We start from the raw sequence: 23719 nt of genomic DNA on the forward strand, positions 1-23719 counted from the left end.
GCCCCACCTATTCCTGGAACAGTACCTGGTTGCTGTGTTGTGACTCCCCAGTGCAGGAAAGAGATTCTTGGAGCCTTTTTCCTCCGCAAACAGCAGCGAGGCTAACAGATGGAGTTTGACTGGGATCCATCCAAGAGGATCAGGACCCCTAGCTATGCTGGGGTCCTACACAGCTCCCCTTTGGGATGTGTGTGTGGGGCCCCAGGTCTCTGTGAGGGGTGAAGGGGGCTGGCCCCAGGCCTCTGCTGTGGGGGGGCTGGCTTGGGGGGCAGGAGGGAACCACCCCCCAGCACTCACCAGTGGCACAGCTGGGGCTGGGTCCCTGCACTTCCTGCCACCAGTGAGTGCAGGCCCGGCCCTGCTGCACCCCTCAGGGGAGTGGGGCTGGGGCTGGGGTGGAGCTGGGGTGGGAAGAGGCAGGGCTGGAGCAGGGGCTTTGGTGAAGGGGTGCAGTGGGGGCATGGCTGGGGTGGGAAGAGGCGGGACTGGGGCGGAGCAGAGGTGAGGGCCATGTGGAAGAGCCAGAGCAGGAGCTGGAGCAGCACGCAGCTGCGCAGGGCACCAGGAAATTTGGTGCCTCAAGTTTCCTGGTGCCCTACGCAGCTCTGTACTTCGTGTATGGGTAAGAACGGCCCTGGAGAGGAGGTACGTTAAGTGCTGCATTAAGGGGGCTGTGTTGGTGAGTATTTGAGTGTCTGTTGCAGGAAGGTTGTCAGTTTGACCGTGTGCTTGATTGTTTGAGAAGTGTGAATTGGGAGTGCTTTGTTCCAGGTGGGCCTTGATTGTTATAAAAAGGCGAACAGAGGGATTCCAGGACTGAATTTAGCCCACGATATATTTTGAAGATTGCTTTAAGCAAGTGTGTGGAGGAAAATATTTAAAAGCTGTTAGACAAACAACAGGCTATAATCCAGGTAAAAATAATCCTATGGTTCCCATTACTCAGAGATTCTGAAATGCTTTTGGACTATACAGCTGCAAAGAGTGCTTCCTACTGTGAGAGAGAAGTACCCCCAATGGCAATAGAAAGCCTAAGTAGGCTCTCTGTAATCACTTAAAGACCAGTCCTTCCCCAGCTCATGATCACCAAGTGTGGCAATCTGTCTAATGAGTTGGTAGGGCAACTCCCACCTTTTCATGCTCTCTGTATGTGTATATAGATCTCCTCACTATATGTTCCACTCCATGCATCCGAAGAAGTGGGCTGTAGCCCACGAAAGCTTATGCTCAAATAAATTTGTTAGTCTCTAAGGTGCCATAAGTACTACTGTTCTTTTTGTCTAATGAGAGTGACATGTCCTAATGAAAAGGGCACATTTATCCCTAGCTGACTGATGTTCAATTAGCTGAGGAAAATGTTAAAGGGGTGACAAGCCTAAAGATGCTGTGATCCTCCTGGCTCATGGCTGTGTTTTAGAATCATAGGACTAGACGGGACCTTGAGAGGTCATCTAGTCCAGTCCCCTCCATGCATGCCAGGACTAAGTATTATCTAGATCATTCCTGACAGGTATTTGTCTAACCTGTTCTTAAAAATATACTGCTTCCCCCTATCCACAAGGCTTATTACCCCCTCAAAGAAAGCTATCAGGACTGTTATATATCACCTCATTTTCTTCTAGATGTTTGCAAATTGATAGCTTCATTTGCTCCACTATATTTCCTGGTACAGAGAGGCAGGTAGCAAGGAAATAAAAGAAGGGGGGGGGGCTACTGCCCACATCTTACTTCACTCCTCTCCATTATTATCTTAACGCCTTCCTAAAACAACATGGTAAACAAGGGAAGGCTTCCAGGGTTCAAACAATTATGGAATTCAACAGCAGTGAGTGACCACCATTACAACACTGATAAAATAGACAGCATAGCACTCCCAGCACTCTTTGGTAATCTGACGAAGCAGAAACCTGTGAGACTGGGCCTAGAGCCATCTGTTACCACAGAAACAGGATTAATCTGCCCTAAATCTACCTTGTAACTCTGTGGCTGTGCTGGTGAGAAGGGAGAAGATGGACCTAGAATTAAGTGTTGTGGAGCATGGCTCTCCAACTCATTCCTGAGGGGCTTTTCCTTTCAGTCTTCTTCAGTAGGCCAGCATTCCTCTTTGGCCAGGATATCTTTTGCTGTCTTCTTGGGCATACAGAGGCCTAAAGGCTACAGATATTTTCACCTGCACAGAGCCACAGAAACTCACATGATTATGTGAGAAAGGGGCATGTATAATGTTATCTCTATCATTTGCAATAATAGCAACATATCCATAACCCAAGTGAAATAAGGTAGTTTAGAGCTGGGCATGAATATAATATACAGGCACCGCTAAGAAAATGTATATCCTTTTTCTTTCTCAGTCTGTTTCTTTAGATTGTAAGCTCTTAAACTAGGACTTGCTTTACTCCATATTCTGTAATGTGCCTTGGAAACTTTTGGGCACTGTATTAATAATAACCTATAAGCCTTCATCATGTGTTCAAACCAAAACTTCATCTGTTACCTTTTCTACATACTAGTATTTTGCCAGACACTTTCAAGATTTAACTCAGAAGACAGGTACTATTACATAGTAGCCACACTTGTTTACATTTCAGTACCCCAGCACAGTACATCTTTAATATTAGACTGACCTGGAAATTTACAGGACAGGAACAGTTATATAATAATGAATAATTAAAACTAAATGTATAATAGGAGGAAAAAACAATATAACCTGGAAAGGTTTACCATTAGGTCAACTTTAGGTGATGAACTATGATGCTAACTGTACTAGTTATTATACTTTCCTATCTAGTAAAACCCATGCTATGTTTTGTACAATTTAGGATAATGGGAAGACTTTTTAAAAAAACTAACAACATATCTGACTCTTCTCGGGGGTGGGGAAAAAAACAAACGTCCAGGTATTTTGATAAATGGCCTGGGAATCTAAAAAAAGCAAACACACAGGGCCCAGTTCTGATTTCACTTACACCAGTGTGAAATCAGAGAAACTCTATGAAGTTACACTTCAGGATTTGCCTGCAGGAGTCAGGATTTATTTTTAAAATGTCTGAAGTGTGCAGCCGGAACTCAAGCTTTTGGTAAATTTCAGTGATGATATTATACATCTCAGGGATGTTTAATAAAGTTCATGATTTTTCACTGTTTGAAGTTGAGGTGTGATAGTGAGTTTTATTGGTACAGGTATTAGTGGTAACAATGGTTATTGCTCAGAAGTGCAGAGCATAATAAAAGAAAGAGTGGAGATAAAAAAAGAAAAGTGAGACCACTTGCATGTGCAAAGTTAAGCATGTGCACTTATACAGATCAGGGCCTAAATCTGAGACACATTATTACTAGAAATATTTCAATGTGACAGTTTAAAAGACTGAGCTCTTTAAAAAAGGAACAAAAGAATTTTTTAAGGAGTCTGCTTACTAATTTTTCAAAATACTATAGAGTAACATTAGGGACGGGCACCAGAAGTAACCCCAAACAAAATAATCCGGAATAAAAATATGTTTGAATACATTCAAATAATATGCATTTTCAGATGCAACCCAACAATTCTTAAGACCCAGCAAAACCCCCTATCCTCATTATAACACTCTGGGACATATTCCCTTGGGGGAAGCCACCTGTGTTGTACCCGGGACACCGCTGACCCATTGCCCAGCCCTAAAGACTAAGAGCTCTGTGCAGCTAGAAAGCCAGTCTCTTTCACCAGCAGATATGTGACAGGACACATAGAGAACCATAGGTGCTGGAACTAGGGATGCTGCCGCACCCCCATTAGCTTGAAGTGGTTTCCATCTAGGGCAGGGGTTGGCAACCGGTGGCTCGCGGCTCGCCAGGGTAAGCACCCTGGCGGGCCGGCCCGGTTTGTTTATCTGCCGCGTCGGCAAGTTCGGCCGATCGCGGCTCCCACTGGCCGCGGTTCGCGGTCCCAGGCCAATGCGGGAGGCAGGAAGCCGGGGCCAGAACATCCCTCGGCTCGCGCCGCTTCCTGCCTCCCGCATTGGCCTGGGACCGCGAACCGCGGCCAGTGGGAGCCATGATCGGCCGAACTTGCCGACGCGGCAGATAAACAAACCGGGCCGGCCCGCCAGGGTGCTTACCCTGGTGAGCCGCGAGCCACCGGTTGCCGACCCCTGATCTAGGGTGACCAGACAGCAAGTGTGAAAAATCGGGACAGGGACTGGGGGGGGGGGGGGGTAATAGGAGCCTATATAAGAAAAAGACTCAAAAATCGGGACAGCTGGTCATCACCCTATTTCCATCAGATCCAGGGTTTACAGTTTGGTTCAATGGCTCTCAGCACCCCCATTATACAAATTGTTACCACGCCCCTGCAGAGACGAGGCCCTCCATACAGTAAGTTTGCTAGGGAGCAGGTCTAAATAAATCGGGGGAGAGAGGAAAACGTTGGTTACAACTTTCGGCGTCTCCTTTAGAGCAAGAAAGAAGCGACGCGAAGCTAACCCTCCACCCCCGGCACAGCCACAGGACTACACCTCCCGAAGGGCTACACGCTGGGGCAGCCTACAGGAGGAGGCCACGGGCGGGTCACTTTCGTTTCCCGCGTGCGGCCGGGGGCAGCGGCTGGGGGAGGAAGGCCTCTGCCTGCAGCTTTGAGCGAGGGGGGAGCATTTACCAGCTTCTGGCAAGGGAGGCCGCTTGCGGGTGGGGCCGGGGGAGAGGGCTGCAGCAGCTGTTGCTCTGCCCCGAGCGGGAAGCCGCAGGGACATGGAGGGGGCCGGGGCGCAGCAGGACGCGCCGCTGGTGCGCTGCCCCGTGTGCCTGTGGGAGCTGCCCGCCGAGCACATCAACTCGCACCTGGACGGGTGCTTGCAGGACTCGGGGGCGGGGAGGGGCGGCGAGCCGGAGCGGAGCCCGCAGCCCTCCAGCAAGAAAATGCGCCTCTCCGGGCCCCCGGGGGGGGAGGAGGAGCGGGAGGGTGGGAGCGGCCCCGCCACCCCCATGTTCTCCCTGTTCCACAAGGGCCGGGCGGCTGCAGCCCCCCCGGGAACGCCGGGCGGGGCAGCGGGGGCTCACGGGGCAGCGCCTGCTGCTGCTGCTGCTGCAGCCCGAGACCAGGAGCGGGGGGCAGGGCCGGCTGCCAGCCCCGGGAGCCACGCGGCTGCCCTGAGCGGGGAGACCGTGGCCCAGAAGCTGGAGGGGAAGCCCCTGGCCGATAAGCTGCGGCCGGGCACCTTGGGGGACTACGTGGGGCAGGATCAGGTGCTGGGAGAACAGACCCTGCTGCGGTCCCTGCTGGAGGCCCACGAAATCCCCTCGCTCGTCCTCTGGGGGCCCCCTGGCTGCGGCAAGGTGAGTGGCGCCGGGGCTGCTTGGGCGGCCCAAGGGAGCCCCTGCCTCAATGTCACTAGGCCGCACAGCCTCCTCCCCAGTGGTGAGCCCGGCTTGCACGGGGGCACCAGCACACTGACAGGGGCCTCACAGATCCCAGCCAACATGTAAGGTTGGGGGGCAGTTTTACCCAAACGTAGCTTCCCTCCCATTCTGTGTCTCTGCTCTGAATTTCTTTGCTCACCTGGTTAAATGAATACAGTACTGCACTAGGTAGGCAAAGTGAGGGAGGTAATATGTTTTATTGAACCAACTTCTGTTGGTGAGAGAGACAAGCTTTTGAGCCACACAGAGCTCATCTTCAGGTCTCTGTGGCTCCAAAACTTGTCTCTGTCCGCACCACAGAAATTGGCCTAATAAAAGATATTGTCACCTCCACCTTGTCTCTCTAATACACTGGGATGGACAGGGCTGCAACTGCACAAGTGTCAATAACTTGCAGTCCAGCTACTCCAGGTATTCTAATTGTTCTATGCATTTCCTTAGGGCTCAGTGCTGCCTTCAGTACCATGCATAGGCACTGACTCTGTGGTGGTTGCTCCAGGGTTGGAGCAACACCATGTCCCCGCTCCTCCACCTACTTCCCAGCGTTCCCCGCCTGGCTGCTGTCAAACATCTGTTTGGCAGCATTACCATGCTCTGGAAGGCACAAGAATGTGGCACACTTAGGGGAGGAGGCAGGGAATTTGGGGAAGGAGTTGGAATATTGGCAGGGAGGGGGTGGAGTTGGGATGGGGACTTTGGAGGAGGGGTTGAAATGGGGCAGAGGTGGGGCCTCATGGAAGGGGTGGAGTGGGGGCAGGGGCAAATGGGGGGGGAGGTTGGTGCTTATGGTGCCATGGGGCAGTGCTTACCAGGGTAATTACATGGCCTTCCCTGGAATGACTGGTGGTAATAAGCAGGACACTTGACAGTCTCTCTGTATCAGGTCCTGGTAGAAGATGGCTCTGTTTAGCTTCTGTAAGGTGCTGAGCTGTATGCTGCCGGTGCTCAACCAATAATATAGCCCCTCACCTCAAAACGTCTGCTAATAGATCAATTATTTGCTTCTAATTCATAGATTCCAAGTCCAGAAAGGACCACTGTGATCATGTAATCTGACTTCCTGTATAACTGAGGCCATAAAACTTCCCCAAAAATAATTCCTAGAGCACATCTTTTAGAAAAAAAATCCAATTTTGATTTAAAAAAATGGCAGTTGTGGAGACTCCACCATGACCTTTGGTAAATTGTTCCTATGGTTAGTTGCTCCTGTGGTTAAAAAATTACACCTTATTAAAATTTGCATCTTATAAATGTACTTATTGTGTGAATAATAATGGTGTTTCTATTAGAGAGAGGATCTGAAATGCACTGTATGAATCTTGAGGGGAGAGGGCTTTTTTGGGGGGGAGGCAGGATTGTTTTCTTTAATTTTGTTCAAGCCCTTCTCTGTAAGTAAATATGTATTTCTAAGTTAGTTAACTTTCAGCTTGTTCTGGTCTCACTATTCTCTCTCTTTCTTCCTGTTTCCACACTTCCATCCTTTTTATTCACTGACTGATTAATTTCAAAAAGCTATCTGAATTGTAAACATGAATATATGTCTGCAGTCCTGCAACATTTTTCTATGCTGACACAAAGCCCCGTTACTCTCAAGTGATCTCTTTTCCTTTGTGTTCAGGTCTGCCTAACACCATTTCCAGAATATTGGTAGAATTCAGCTTTATCTTGATCCCTCCTCTACTAAAATCTTAAAATATGCCTCAATCACTTCTCATTTAAACTGCTGGAAGTTTCTTTTCTTTTCTTTTTTTTTTAAATGTTCTTCTCTAAATTTCTGGTCTGTAAACTTCACGTGGTCCACACTGCTAAACCAAGATGACTCTAATGATGAGAAACAGGACTACATTGCTGTCTGTCATCTTTCTTGGCTTTTTGTCTTTGCTAGACCTAAGTATATCAAATAAGATTTTATACTAAAGAAATAATGGGGGATCTTACTGTGTGTGGATACAGTACTCTAAGAAACTAGTCTGATGGTGAAAAACTGCCTCTTCAGAGAAGGAAAGGGAGAACCTCAGTCAGCATTCAAAATCAAAAAGACCTTAGAAAGATGATTGCTCATACCACACAGTGACTGGGCAGAGGGAGAAAGCTTTCTTTTGTTCAAAGTCTGTATCTACCAATAAGCACCTCTCCAGAATTAAACATTTATTTTCTAGCTTTTAAAAATAATTTAATAAATCATTCAGTATCAATTTACTGAGACAGTATAGCAGATAAAGGTAAAATCATTTGGCACATCATCAGAATCTTATCAAAGCTTAAAAGACCTTAAAACATCTCAGGAAAAAAAAAGACTGCTCATCTTAAAATATTTATTTGTAACCTAAGCAATATAAATAAAAAACTATGTTTTGCAGCAAAGAACCAGATAATCTTGTATTTCCCATTTTTAGAAGAACCCTTGCTTCTCCCTCCCCCCCCTTCCGTCTTGTCTCCAGTACAGACTTCCTTGTGTTTCCTTAAGACTTTGCTCCACCATCTTAGCCAGGTTTTTCAGTGGAGAAATGTTAACAGACACCATATGTAATTTAGCTTCAAGTGTATCAAATCTTGATTCTAAGCCCTAGATACCAGAAAAATCGTCTCAAGTGTTTATGTGTTGAAGTAGGAATAGCATCAGATATCTTAGGCTAAATTCAGAAGTGATACATGAGGTGGTGTAAGTTAGACTCCCTTAGACCTATTAACAACTTCTACCCATGTCTATACTACAGCCGGGATCGACTTTCTGTGATCGATCCACCAGCAGTCAATTTAGCAGGTCTAGTAAAGATCCGCCAAATTGACTGCAGATTGCTCTCCAGTCGACCCCTGTACTCTACCCCCAATGAGAAGAGTAAGGTAAGTCAATGGGAGATTTTCTTCCGTCAACCCCCCTGTGTAGACCCTGACCTAAGGTGTAACGACCTAAGTTATGTCGGCTACGTTATTCACGTAGCCAGAGTTGTGTAGGTCGACTTACCACGGTAGTGTAGACATAGCAGGGAATCCAGTTGCAGGATTCTGCAACAGTTCTGTAGGCCTCTTAATTGTCATAAAAGTATCAGTTAAGAATTTTTCTGAAGCCCCATCGTTGTTTTTTCAGTCCTTTGAAATAGGGTAGCAGTCTTACATTACCTCCTTAAAACCAAAACTAGCAATATCAAGAATGCTTAACATAAATTGTAAACTTCAGAATGGGCTGTACCATCTCCTATTCATAGAAAAGCCTCAATATCCTTCTTGCTAAGAAAAGTAAGTCTTTTCAAACCTACCAAACAGCTAAATAACAATATTAAAATCCACATGAACCCCAATCATATCATTCAACAGAAGTTGAATAATATGAGCATACATACAGTTAAGGTGTATGAGAAACACTCCATAAAGAGTCTTATCTCATTATTTTTCTTATCTTCAAAAACAAGAAAAAGGGAGTACCCAGAGGCACAGTTAATATCCACCCACTCTCAGGTCTCAAACTTTCTGTAACATTGCTGAAATTGTTTTTATCCATCTACATTTGGTCCCAGTTCAGGGGGAACGGGTGCTGACAACGATAGAGAGAGAGGTGTGTGTGTGCTAGAGAGAGAGAGAGAGAGACTAGACAAATTATAGACTAACAGACGTTTTGCAGCATGAGCTTTTGTGGATGAATACCCATTTCTTCGGATGCAACTTGCATCCGAAGAAGTGGGTATTCACCCATGAAAGCTCATGCTGCAAAACGTCTGTTAGTCTATAAGGTGCCACAGGATTCTTTGCTGCTTTTACAGATCCAGACTAACACGGCTACCCTTCTGATACTAGACAAATTATGTTGAATTCAGCCCTGAATGAATATATATGTTTGAAGGGGTGTGTTCAAAATAATGAGACCAAATTAATGTACCTTTAGATTGGATATTTTTTAAGTTTTCCTGCTATTGAAAGGTTTGTCATGTTTTCCAAAAGGGGTACAGTCTTTAAAAGCCTGCTTTCTCAGTTGGGTTTGTTAAGGTCATGAATGTGTTTGCAACTTTTGTCCCTCTGCGCTATTCTTTTATGAACCAAAAGATACTGACTCTCTTGCTAACCCCCCTTCTTTTATTTTATTATGTATTATTTATATTTTACAGCACCCACAAGTGTGCTAGTAACTTATGTTCTTTTATACATTTCAATAGCCTTGCTCATAAAAAAATGAGCAGACAGAGCATGTAAATAACACCTTTCAAAGAAATGCCATGGTTATCTACCAGTGGACCCTGACTGTTCAAATTAAAAAAAAAAACCAACCTCTTATGAATGTCTATAGTGGCCCAGCTGCTCAAATCCAAGTTTGCAATTTGAGTAAGCTGTGCTGTGATTTATGACACTTTAATGTGGGGATTTAGATTTTTGCTTGTCTGCCATGGGACACCCAATTTTAGTAAAGAGACAGCAGGGGGATGTCCACACCAGTAGCTCAAGCACAGAATAACTTTGCTGTTACAAATAAGCTTTGGGACTGCAAAATCTGAACAATTTTGTATTTCAAAGTGATAACCTTCCTTTTCTTTTTTTTTATAAGCATGCTGTTACCCAGTTACCAACATTTCCCCCCCTCCATAGGTTAACTGGGACAGTGTTGCCTAGAAAATTTAGGGCAGAGGGCATTCAGCCACTGTTGCTTGGGTTTGTGTGTGCAATCCTATACTAGGTTAATGTAGGTAATGTTTATAGGAATGTGTAACACCAAAACATAGCAAGCTGTCCTTGCAATTTGTATTACATTTCATTGGGTTTATGTTTATCTATTTTTAACCAATCCCTTGTATTTGCTTTATTCAAAACTTCATCATGAGAAGGCACAAAATATTTGCAGATTGGGATTCTGGTCTCTTGGGTGTAAAATGTACTGTAACTGATCCTTCCCCCTCCCCCTTCTAATTAGCAATTGAGGCATCATCTGAACTATTTGAATATTTGGTTACATTTTATGTCCCCTCCTAATCCTTTGGGGCCTAAGTGAAAGCCCATTGAAGTCAATGAAAGTCTTTCCATTGACTTCAGTGAGCTTTAGTGCAGATCTTAACTAAGAATCAAGATGGCTTCTACAACAGTGCGGAGTTTAAAATTAAAAACAGATAAGGAAAAGTGATAGTCTCCGAACATAATGGGCTTGATTCTGATCTTGCACTGGTGTAAAACAGGAGTAGAGTTGTGCAAATAAGGGTTTTTTTGGTTTGCTGGCAATTCCAGGGGGGAAAAATCATTTAAGATCAGACCAAACCCAAACATTTTGGATAATTGAGAAGTTGGAAAACATTGCATTTGGAGTTGAATGAAATGTGGTCAATCCAAAATGAAATGTGTCATTTAGATTTTGAGCAATTTGTACAATTTTGAATTTTTTAAATAAAATTGAAGGAAATATTGAAACAAGTCATATGGAAACAAAAAATCAAAATGTTAAAGAAAATGTTTCATCTTTTTCATAACATTTTTGGGGCTGTAGGGGCAGGAGCTGGACACAATTTGGTGAAAACAACATACATTCACAGACTGTTTTGGTATGGCCAAATATGATTTGTTGTTGTTTTCTGTTTTTTTGTTTAGGTGGTGGTGGTGGTTGTTTTTTTTTTTTTTTAAATTAGGACAAAAAATTTTACCCAGCTCTCATTAGGCTTAACTTCATTGAGGTCAATGGAGTGATACTGGTGAAAGTGAGATCAGAATCGGCCCATTGTATTTGTAAAGCAGTTTAAATATAAAGGGACAAATTCAGACCTAGTGTAAGCAGGCACAGCTCTGCTTTCAGTAAGTATAATTCAGTGGCCTTGTGCCTGTTTACACCTGATCTGAATTGGGTTGTGTAGGTGTTATTAGCCAGATTCTGACTATTGTTGTTTACAGTGATCAATACCTTGCTCCTCAAGTAGTCTATAGTAGACTATTTTTGGAGTCAGGTACCACCCAAGGTGAGTAAGCATATTAGAGTCCTCCCATAGCTAAGTGATATCAATTTTTAAATTTTTATTGTCTCCACAGCCATTGCCACAGTTGAGCCATGCTCATCTGCTACCCTGCCAGCTTCCTTCAGTCTGAAGCTGACTTGACCTTGTGTCTCCCAGGCAGAATGGGGTTCCACAAGACTAGTTCAGTAATATATCTGCTGACACTCATAGTTTGCCTGGGGCAGATCACAGGTTTTGTAAACCCATCCCAGGGAACTGCTCTCCTGGCTGGTGTCCCGGGGCTGTTGGCAGGGTAGGTATCTGTAGCCAGGCTGTGAAATGAGCACATTTAGTTCCTTTCAGTGCTGCTCCATCCCAGCTGGCTGTCTCGCTCTATAATAGCAGTTGCTCCCAGTCCTGCTCCTTGCTTCGCATTGGTGCTAAAATTGTAGACTTCAAACTATGGGACCAATCCTGTTCTCACTTAAGTAAATGCCATTGAATTAAATAGGTGTGGGAGCAGTGCTTATATTGGCTATTAGCAAAGAAGACTATTTAAACAAGAAGTACTTGTACATTGTTCCAGTATGAGGAAGCAGACTATTACCTTGCTTAAATGTCTCCTCCAATTTACTGTGATGTGTTCTGATGGGAAATACTTTTAATTCATCTAAAAAACAAGCTTCAGTGTAACACTAACAATATAGCCCGCTTATGTTGTAAAAATCTAGGAACTTAATTTCATTTCAGATGTCCATACAATATCTGGTGCTTTTTTCTCCTTATACCATACTGGATTTTAGTAGTATTCAGATTTCATTTCATCCCCAGAATACACTATAACTAAATTTGTTGGAAAACGCCATAGTAGTTTGGCACATTTCCTCAAGCTTGTCTGTGCAAGCAACTGCATTCTTGGGAGGAGTTGTACTTTGGGCTCCTATTATGTCTCCACTAGAGTATATATTTTCTGGCTTCATTGTAGTTTGATACACTACAACAATTGTATGCTATTAGCTCTGGCTACAGGAATTATATCAAAATGCATAAATGAAAAAGTGAACTCAGAGGAAACTGATGGGGAAATAAGGAAACGATCCACACCTATGTAATAGGCAGTTTAATTCTAAAGGACTGATGGCACGGAATAATAAGGAAGAGGCCAAGAATATGACGACTGCTTTCAGCATTAGTTTTGAAATGCAGTTTACCCTATCCTAATGGCAGGACCTCTGACCTTTTGTGTGAAGGGAGTAGTATTGAGATTCATCAGCTTAAAAACTTACTACGTTCTCAGTTAAAATCTGTGACTCTAATGTTACCCTCAAGCTTTTTCCCCCCCAAATGTTTTTCTTTATCTAAATAATTTTTCAGAACATCCAAAAATATTTATATATCTGGGGGAGAGGAGCCTGTCAGGGGAGTAGGTTGTTTTATTTTAAAAGTAGCATGTTCAAGGACCCTAGCTCAAATTTGCTTCACAGGAAAATACAGTAATTACAAACTTTTTTAATACCAAAAGTGAATGTTTTTTTTAAGTTGTTTGCAAGAGAGGGACATAAATACAAGTGGCAGATCTGACCTGCATTTATGAATCCTGGATGCATTGATGGACAATTGTAGAAGGTAGAAATGAAAATTGGCTTCCCCTGCATTCTTCTGCAAGGCCTTGATTTAGAAAGATACTTAAGCATATGTCAATCTTAAGTGTGTGAGTGGTCCCATTAACATGTGGAATCACTGCCTAAATTCACTGTGGGGCATACCTTGCTGAGTGGAGCTAAAGGACAAATTCAGGAAAGTGAACAGCCAGCTAGTTGAGTCATCCATTTCTTCTGCCGCTTTCAAAGAAAATGGGAGATCAGTTTTTGTTTTCAGCCTTTAAACTGGATGAGCCAATGAGTCAGCGCACCCAGTATTTTAAAGTGTGGGCATACTCTCCTGCCTCCGTTTCTGAATCTATCATCCCACTTTGTAGGGACACACCAACTTTGGTTTTACCTTGGCAACTTAATTTATAAGGCGATAATGTTTTATTTTGTTTTGTTTAGATGTCTTTGCTTCCTGACTGAAGACAGGTCTGAGGGGCAGCTTTGGTGGTGATCTCCTGAGCAGAGCAGGACAGGCAATTTAAAGTGTTCCAGCATAGTCTTCTAGAGCACTCGAACAGGGAAATTAATACTTCTCCCCTCGTCTTCCTCCTCCTTTAGTGAACAGCTCAATGAGGTTGAGGAGGAGAGGTGTGGACTCTGTATGTGAGATGACTCTGGATTGGTTTCAGAAGATCAGGCACACTGAAACCAAACCTCATCTAAAGAAAATGGGGAAGGCACCTTCCATCAACACACAATGATTAGAGCAAGCAGGAGATACCTTAAAGGTATTCTCCCCTTTAGTCACTCCTCTCCTACTTGGGGACAGTCAGACTTAGAGCCACCTTGGGGGCCAGGAGAGGAGCCATTTAAAGGAGGAGAGAGCTGTTACTGAAGGAACCCCAAACAGGTTCCTGCTGGCATCATGGGTCACTCTTAGACTAGTAGATGATTCTGTTTCCACATCTTTCCCTGCAAGAGGATCAGGTTCAGTGCACCTGCTGCACTAATTTTGATCCTTGGAATATATCTTCAAGACAATCTTTGGCTTGCTAGCACTTGTCCCCCACATCATTAGTTAAGGAGGAGGCAGCTCAGGGAAAAAACTCTCCGCTTTTTGTTGCAGTGTTCCAGAACACAGAGCTGCCTGCTCTGCTTGGGACACACCAATATACCTGCCTTTACTCAGAAAGCTAAGGTGGTTCTGGAAGAAAAAAAATTCTGAAATGTGCACATTCAGTTTAGTGTGTCTGCCTATCAAGTGGAATTAAAAAGACAAGGTGGGTGAGGTAATACCTTTTATTGGACCGACTTCTGTTGGTGAAAGAGAGACGTTTTTGAGCTTCACAGAGCTTTTCTTCAGGTCCTGAAGTTGGTCCAATAAAAGATATTACTGCACCCATCTTATCTATTTAGTGTCCTGGGACCAACACAGCTGCAACAACACTGCAGACTATAAAGTAGCATTGCAGGCTGCTCCCATACTAAAATGAACGCAATTTAAATCCCTATAAATAAATACAGCTATGAAGGAGTGGTTGGTATAGAGCGGGTCATGGAGAGGAAAACAAGAAAACCATCCTTTAAAACAAGTTAAAAATTTGTTTGGCAGGTAGTAATTGCATTGTGTTTATCCAGGCCAGGTTTGGTTGCCTAGGAAATCCTATTTAGATTGTAAAGAGTCAGTTTTTTTTTTTTTTTAGTATTATAATTTCTCTTTATTAAAATGCTGAGGCTATATGGAGAACTACTTTTTGCTGAATATTTATTCATTTATTGTTTCATTTTCCTTGCAACAAGAACAGCAAATGCTGTGATTTGATTTTTAAAAATACTGTCTAATTTCATGTAGCTTTTTTTAAGCATCTCAGTATCCTCAGCTGTTGTGCTGTATGGTAACTTACAGCAATATCCCCCAATGAAGAGCAGCATATCTCCTGTCCTCTGTAGCAACAGCACATTTGGGGGAAGGGGCTTCCTTTTTCTTCAGTGGGTGAAAAAAACAGCTGTCACAAAAGCTGTGCTAAATTAGGGCACTGGCCCTTTCTATATTGATACCAAGTAGATACTTAACATGCAACTCTGGAAAATGGAGCTGGCAGACATCTCTAGCAGAATGTTTTCACATCTTCCCTATGCTAGAACAACATGAACTTCCTATTCTCGAGGGTGTCAACACTCTCGCTAGGTTAACATGCTGCTCTATTCTTGGCTTCTTTCCTTTAGGCAAATACTTTCTATGTCCAAAATGATTTTAAAAAGCTAGTTCTTTCCTCTGTTTCAGACTACCCTAGCACATATCATAGCCAGCAACAGCAAGAAGAATGGTACAAGATTTGTGACTTTATCAGCAACAAGTGCCAAGACAAATGATGTCCGAGATGTTATCAAGCAAGCAGAGAATGAAAAAAGACTCCTCAAGAGGAAGACCATCCTCTTTATTGATGAGATTCATCGTTTCAATAAATCTCAGCAGGTACTGCTCCACCTGAATGTCAGGAACAAAGTTCCTGTCAACATATTACTTGCTTAAAATGTATGTACCTTGGTGCTGAACAATAAATGTTTTTTCTACCTTTATATTTTAAGTCACTGCTTGATATATTCAGAAGCTTTAGTTTAGAAGTTAAAAATTAAATTAGATTTCTAATTTAAGAGTCTCAGTTGTGTACTGTGTGCCTTTCAGGAACTTCAGTTCAAAACCAAATCAGCTTTTGTAGAAGTTTTACATGCATTGTCACATCTGACTCTTTTTTTTTTTTTTGCCTGAAATTTTACTTCTTTATAGCTGTATTACAACTTCACTTCTTCTATGTATCTGCCTATTAAGAAGAGCCTTCATTTCAGTGATAACATTATTCAGTTTTTAATTAAGAGCACGTCACTAGGAAGCCTGCAGACATTCCTTGTTTGTTTTTTGTTTGTACATACCCACTCTTCTCTATTGAGAAAATAAAGCAAACCAAGACATGAAATGTATTTATGAATAGTACCTCACCACAGCCAATATGAATTTTTCCTCCTTAAGCATCATTTCCTTTATTCATATTCTTTAACACTTTACTACCATAGCTTCAAAACTTCAGATGCCCTTAGGAAAAAGTTCTACAAAAACTGGTAGGCATCAAACCAATAGGGTTTGACAGAAATGGAATATGGCTATATAGAAATTTCTTAAAACTGATAGGTTAGCTGTTTCTAGTCAATTTTTTCTGTAGTTTTTTGACCTATTCTATAGAATTTAATAGAGAATTATTATCCCTTCCATAGAATTCTAAACTTGGTTCAAAAAACTATAGGAAGTATCCTGGTTGGCTGTTAAATTCTATAAGACTTTTCCATAAGGGCAGCTTTTCATCGTATCTGCTGTCTGCCTAACAATAAAACAGAATCACAGTACTAAATGGTAATGACTTGCATTTTCCTAATGCTGTTCTTTTCAGTATCTCAGTTCATTCTTGGAGAAAGGACAGGTTATTAAGGTGAAATAACCATCATGCACTGTTTGAATGGAATGAATTCATTTAGGCAACTAGCTGATGAGCTCTCTTGTCAGTGAGCTCGTAAGGCATATCAGCTGGAAGCCTGGAGAATAGCAAGCCATGAAAAATGTACTTTAAAATGCCTAATAACTACTCACTTGGGATGGTTCAGGTTGTCGTTGATTAAGATCAATTTTTTCTGTTTCCCTCCCATGTTCAGGACACTTTCCTTCCTCACGTTGAGTGTGGGACTGTGACGCTGATCGGGGCAACCACCGAAAACCCTTCCTTCCAGGTCAATTCTGCTCTTCTGAGTCGATGTCGAGTTATTGTTCTCGAGAAGCTCTCTGTTGAGGCGATGGAATCGATTCTGATGCGGGCTATCAAGTCCTTGGGGATCCGGGTTTTAGGCCAAGATGAGCAACACACTAGTTCTGCGAATGGCAGCGACAGCAAGAGCTCTGAGTAAGTACTCTACGAACTGCCATGTGTTAACACACACGACCCGAGGAATCCATTGACAGGCTGCCAGAGAGAGCTGGGGGGGGGAAAGGAAATCTTAACCACTCCTAATAGTAAAGAAAAGAAAGTAGCAACATATGTTGGATGCTAGCGGGGTAAAAAGAATACAAAGCATTAGCTACCGGTGGATCCAAAAAAAAATCCTACTGTCTGAATTAGTACAGAGTTTTATACTTGGATTTGTCGCCTCTGACTCACCCACAGGATATGTAAATCTGTTCTGCAGCTGAGGATTTGCTTTGGAAGCTGTAACTGGGTCCTGTCATACCCTCATGCAGTACTTTTTGTTGTTGGTTGTAAAAGCATCATATTACTGTGAAGTGGTAGATAGGGCATCACATGTTACTTATTTTGAGCCCACCAGCCAAAAAGCTCCTGTATTTTGCATAACTTGTTTGAATGAGTTGGAGAGGGAACCTTTGTGAACCTACACAGCAAATGAAGTTGCTATATACCGCACACGACTTTATCTCTTCACTGTGTGGAGTGAATAAAATATTAATAACTACTTCCTGTTTCCTTCCTCTAATTGTCCAAATCAATCACGTTAAATTAAAGCCATGCTAAAAGTTTGGTACCTGAGAAACTAAAATCACAATTTCTTCTGAAGTTACAGTGGGGATTACAAGTATTTTTGAGTGAGCTTGAGGGTAAAAAGGGTAGAGAGGAGTGTAATGTCAAACATCCACTTTAATAAAATTTTCTTGGAAAATAAACTCTCTATTGTGCTCCCTCTTCCCCACACTGATTTGCAGTCATCATTTTAAAATGGGCAACTAATGAATTCAAAATAGTGCATAGGTCAGTTTAAATTTCATGTTTATTTCATTTGTTTCCATACTAGTGCTTAACTGTGTTATAATTAAGAACTTTGTGTGTTCTGTTGTATTACGTGAGCAATGTGGATTCCTATATTGTACAGTTTAGGGCAATGAATGAGGGAATTCTGTTACATTATTTAGGGCACCATTCCTGACATTGTTTACCCGTTTGTTGCTTTTATATATTACACAGGGATGTGAATTGTAGCCTGGAGGAGGGAGGGCTGCATGTCAACTTTAATGTAACAGCACAGCTGTGTTTGCGACTACACCCTGACTGGGTTTTGGAGGCTTTGTATATGGGATTAAAGTACAAGGCATAGTTTCAGTTGCATTTGGTGAGGGTTTAGGTTTCATTTGACTCCATATCTGTAACTGTCCACTAGCTCTGGATGAATTAAGCAGCACAAAGAGACAGATTTCTTTTGACTAGCATAGTTTCAGGAATTTGTCCATGAGGGACAGTGTCCCCGACCAGTGACAAAAATGAGGGCCTAGCTTTTTAAAAGTAAGGATAGAACTCCAGTTTTAACATTTTCTTTTCTTTAGCTCTTTCCTGGTGTTTCCTGCTTGTCTGTCTGACAAATGGTGCTCTTATTGGTCAAAAAAATATCCTTTTATATACATCTTGTCTCTTACCTTTGATTTGTCTTTTCTTTTGTTTGCTTTTTTGCTATCCTTCTAATTCTCTTCTTATTGCATGTTCCCTCTTTCCCCCTACCCCAGCCACTTTCATCTCATCCCTGTTTGCCATTCTTCTCCATCATCAATCCCATCACCCCAAAATACATCTAGCAGTAGATGCAGCTAGCTGATAGTTCATCATGCTGCACTGGGAGATAAGCACACGAGTTTGGATACAGTCCCAAGGCCTAAAAAGTTTTCTGTGGTGTTTTATTTTCATATAAAATGAAGTTTTCCTTGAAACTGAGGGATGAAGGGGATATATAGATTAAGGCAGAATTTCCCAAAGTGGTACATGCCCCCTGTTCAATGATGTGACGGAGTAGTTAAGGTGCGCAAAAGATGTATAAATTAAAGGGTCATCTTCTTAGTGTATACGCAATGTGCCTCAGGTGGCACATGACCAGGATTCATTACCGAATTTGGTCCACTGGTTGGATCATTGGCTTCCCAGCTTGGGCAGGTACTGATGGGGAGTGCGACATGAATGCGTCACATCATATGCTGGACTTCCTCTTGCCCTTTAGCTCCGGGGTTCTCAACCTTTTTCTTCCTGAGGCTCCTCCCAACGTGCTATCAAAACTCCACAGCCCAGCTGTGCCACAACTGTTTTTCTGAATATAAAAGCCAGGGCCGGCATTAAGGGGTAGCAAACAGGGCAATTGCCCAGGGCCCCACACCACAGAGGAGACCACAAAGCTAAGTTGCTCAGGATTTGGCTTCAGCCCCGGTGGTGGGGTTCGGGGTCCCTGGTTGCAGTCCTGCGCAGGAGGGCTTTGGCTTTCTGCCCTGGGCCCTAGCAAGTCTAACACTGGCCATGCTTGGTGGACCCCCTGAAACCTGTCTGCAGCCCCCTAGGAGGTCCCGGACCCTTGGTTGAGAACCACTGCTCTAGCTGAAGGTCCTCTGTCTTCAGGAGATGGGCTGCCTCCTGCTGCAGCAATGGAAGTGCCCTCTGAAGCTCCTTGAAGGATGTCCCAGTAAGGTTCCCTCCAAATTCCAGCACCACAAAACTGTATCTCTTTAATACAAATTTTAAAATCCACTTTGGGCCATAAATGACCCTTAAGAAGTAAAATTGTTGTGATATAGATGAGGGTGGTAATTAAAGCTTAGGAACATCTTTTCATTCTCCTGCTAGCATTGGATAGAATATTTAGTATTGGGTAGGAGCCCGGGTCCTAGTGTAGAACTTGTTCTTCTGGTCCAGAGGTAAGAGTTCTATCAACTGATCTATACTGTTACCCCCCGTTTTGATTATGAGCATATGCATGCAAAGATACAGTATGTTGTATTTGATGACAAGGGAGGTTGGTGATGGGACAACTCTAGTTTAAAGCACAAAGCTGGGGATTAGTCATAAAAAAGCATAAGCAAAAGATTTCAGTGTTCAGGATGATTCTCTCCTGAAGTCACTTTCTTATGTGTAGTGGACACATATGGCCCAAGGTTTTCAAACTTGGGTGCATGAAGTTACACTACTAAATTCATGTTCAGACTCCTATATGTAAAGTGATTTTCAAATATGCAAAGCAGCTACAGATCAACTTCTGTAGGCATTGAAGTACTGAGGACCTAGCAAAATGAAGCCTCTTACATGTGGGTGCCTAAATATGGATTCAGAGGCCTGACTATAGCCACCCAAGTTTGAAACCTTGGCCATAGTGTGTAACCCCTGGCATTTTAGGGACCCCTTCTGTAACTACAACTAAGTGGATTGTCCGCCTAATTTTTATTTCCTTATTTTTGTCAATTATTAAGTTAGAGTCCTAATGTTATTTTAACAACCTTTGAATTTAGTTATTAAAGTTCTGCAGCATAATGTCTATGTGTTACACTTGGGCCAGATTCACTGTAGCCAAGTTGCCCCTGCTTATGCCAGCTGTGAACATAGATACTAAGATGAAAAATGTTGCAAATTCTATGGTCCTAATTCTGTGCCCAAAGAAACTACTCCAGGTAAAGCACTCTCTTGTAAGTTTGCACCATGTTCTCAACCACTGTAAACCTGAGCCAGGAGGAAAAAGGAAGAGAGACAAAAATGTGAGGGGGAGAAGTAAGGAAAAAGAAGTCCGTACCAAAGATTAGACATGTTTCTGAAATGTAAAGAGAGGCTACCAACACTTCCATTTGTTGGGGGTCTTACTAATATACAATATGACTCTAAAATGTATTCATTCCTGCCTTGTTCTACATACAGTGATACATTGCACTTATACAATGTAACATTAATGTCAGGAAATCAAATTACTTTACAAATATTTTTTTTAACCCTCCCAACTTTGTCTGTTTAGAAAAACATGTATAAACACACATAGAAAGGTCACATAGCAAAGTAGTGGCCGAGTCAAGCAAAATGTAGGAGTTCATATCTCTAGTCCCCTGCACTATCAACCACTAGATGCCGTGCAATTCAGTCTAGTAATTAGTGCATTGTAATTAATGGAATATTGTTCCACTTACTTGGTTTATCTTAATCCTCTTGATTAAAATCTCCTAATTGATTTCAAGCCTTTTTAGAAAGTTGTTCCCCTCTTATCACAATATTCTCTCCAACTTTCCTGCAGACGTTGTAGCTGAGATGAAGGGCCAAATTCAGAAGTGATCTTGTAAGGTGGTGGAAGCTACATATTGTATCGTCAGTTATCTGTATTATTATTTTTATGAAGAACTAATTTATTTCTTTGAAAATTGTGCTTCAAAATTGATGTTATATGGCTCTGTTGAGAAGGGAGTCTACGCTAGTGGAATTTGCTGTTGGACTGTAAGGTTTGAGGGTATACATTAAAGAAATGAGGGGCTACTTTATATTGCACCCTGCTGTTTGTTGTATTTCCAGCCCTTCCACAAGTAGGTTACACTCACTTCCACTCCCTTGCACTCACTTATAGCATTTTGCACATCACCTCAGAATTTGGCCTGATGATGACAATTTTTTAGGATAGTTCATACTGGGATTCAGATGGATTCCGTAGTGGAGATAAGCTAGCGATATATTTACTCTTGAAAAAACTATCTAGCTGTGGTTTTCCTTCACCTTAGTTAGTATACCAGCTTGTTGTCAGTAAGTGATAGTTCCTGGGGTGCCCCTGTTTGTTTGTTTATATTTTTGTCTCCAAGTATCGCTAGTTACAAGGTACAAACATCAAGACTTGGCATCCAGTATGTTCCCTGTTAAATACTAGACAGTCCATTTGTAAGATGAGCATGAATCTGTTGAGAGGTCAGAGTAGTATTCAACAACTTGCAATTGTTAAGGCATGTAGGGTAAGGGGCAAGTCTGTAAAAACACAGAGAATGGGTTTGAGCTTCTGAGCATAGGATGGCAGGCCAGGGTAAAAAAGGTGAAATAGTTTGGTTTTCAAAACCAAACTGTTGACATAATTAAATGCTACTTTGTAATCAGGATCTTGCCTGCTAAAGCAAAATTAGCAAACACACTGTGTATGAAACTCTTAATCTGGAGTCTCTGGATCACAGCTACAATTTGTACTGAAATAGTAATTCTTAAGGGAAGAAATGCGATATTTGAATGAATTAGTGTAAGTATCAGTTTCCTCTGATGAAGGAGTATTCTCTTCTACTCAGGGCCGGCTCCAGAGCCCAGCGGGGCAAGCACCCGCCTGGGGCGGCCCTTTCCCGGGGGGGCGGCAGGCTGGGCCGGCGGACCTGCCGCAGTCATGCCTGCGGGAGGTCCACCGGAGCCCCGGGAGCAGCCGACCTGCCGCAGGCATGACTGCGGAGGGGACGCTCTGCCGGCGGCTCCAGTGGACCTCCCGCAGGCATGATTGCGGACGGTTCGCTGGTCCCGCGGCTCGGCTGGACCTCCCGCAGGCATGACTGCGGCAGCTCCAGCAGAGCCGCCGGACCTGCGAACCGCCCGCAGCTGCGGGAGGTCCAGCCGAGCCGCGCGACCAGCGGACCCTCCGCAGTCATGCCCGCGGGAGGTCCGCTGCTCCCGCGGCTCGGGGGCGCCTCCTGGGCATGACTGCTTGGGGCGGCCGAATTTGTAGAGCCGCCCCTGCTTCTACTGAAATATTTTGAGGGGATGGGGAGGAATCCCAACCTTATTTAAAACCACTGACTGTACTGTATTGTAAGCATGACTGTTTCATGCATGATAGTTTCTACACTCATTTCTGTTTTAATCTCACGTTCAATGTGCAATAATTTTTTTTAAATGTGCCTAGTGAAATATCATATTTTTCAGTCTTTTACCTTGTCTCCCTTTTCAAGCAGATTTTTTTTATTTACATCTTCCTCTGTGCTCTCAATGCCCTATTGTGGAGTCCTATTATTGCCTGCCTAAAATACCGTCGCCTGAAAACGAAGAGAGCAATGTCACTGTGATACTTCTGTCATTAATCAAGGTGCTCTCTCTATTCCCGTGGTGGATTTTAGCATAATACATAGAAAGCTTTTGGGGAGAGAGCCTGCTGTCTTGATCATGTTACATATTATTGACTTTTAATAAATAATAATGGAGCTGATAAGAATTTGTTATATAATACAGTCTACATTTAGATATTGAACCTTTTTTATTTAAAATAGCTATATTGTGCCACGTTTGGTATAATGCTGTTTTCATGAAATAAGACTACTACTTCTACACCATCCATAGATCTCAAAGCACTTTACCAAGAAGGGCAAGGATTATTGTCCCTGTCATTACAATAGAGTCGGGTATATAAACACCTTATCAGTACAACTGAGGCACTGAGAGGCTGAGGTCATACAATGAGTCAATAGCAGAGCCAATAATAGAACTCAAATGTATTATTATTTAACAATTAAATTGCAATAGGGCTGGTAGCCCTCAACAAGGTTGGGGCCTATCCAAACATAGGAAGTGATAATCCCTGCCCCTAAGAGCTCTCTTGACTCCCAGTCTGATGCCCTAGCCACTGGATGTGGGTTCAGTTTCAGCCTATATTCTGAATGCAAGAAGCCTGAAATGCCTCATGCCTTTTTTTAATCAGGCAAATGCCTGGTCTCTGTCAGAACTATTCTATGAATCCTCGTCTCTAATCTTCCCCACTGGGAAATCCAAAGTATTTTGTTTTTTAAACATACAGCATGTTGTTTGCTCTTGCTCTCTGTTGACGTAGGCACTTATACTACAAGTGCTTTTGCTGCCTGCTGTGCTTTAAAAATAACCTTTTATTCAGCTACAACTGATTAGTACCTACTGGTTTGTTTCAAAACGTAACAAAACCCAGTGGCCAACTTTAGCTCTGAAGGATGAATCCTGATACCTTGATATTTAAAGAGATTGTGATGATGTATTGTTACAATGAGATGTACTGTACAGTGCTTCCTTCATTCCA

At 42.9% G+C, this 23719-nt stretch overlaps 1 protein-coding gene across 1 annotated transcript in view; it reads left to right on the top strand.

Annotated features, from left to right (window-relative positions):
- Positions 1-4707: 4707 nt before the first annotated feature.
- Positions 4708-23719, top strand: part of WRNIP1 (WRN helicase interacting protein 1) — a 29482-nt gene continuing 10470 nt past the window's right edge. The window contains exons 1-3 of the mRNA XM_045007529.1: positions 4708-5307; positions 15168-15359; positions 16586-16830. Of these exons, the coding sequence (XP_044863464.1) occupies positions 4723-5307; positions 15168-15359; positions 16586-16830 (1022 nt within the window). The 5' untranslated portion in view covers positions 4708-4722. The remainder of the gene's footprint in view (positions 5308-15167; positions 15360-16585; positions 16831-23719) is intronic.

The sequence above is a fragment of the Mauremys mutica genome, chromosome 2 (genome assembly GCF_020497125.1).
Source record: "Mauremys mutica isolate MM-2020 ecotype Southern chromosome 2, ASM2049712v1, whole genome shotgun sequence".
NCBI classification, from domain to species: Eukaryota; Metazoa; Chordata; order Testudines; family Geoemydidae; genus Mauremys; species Mauremys mutica.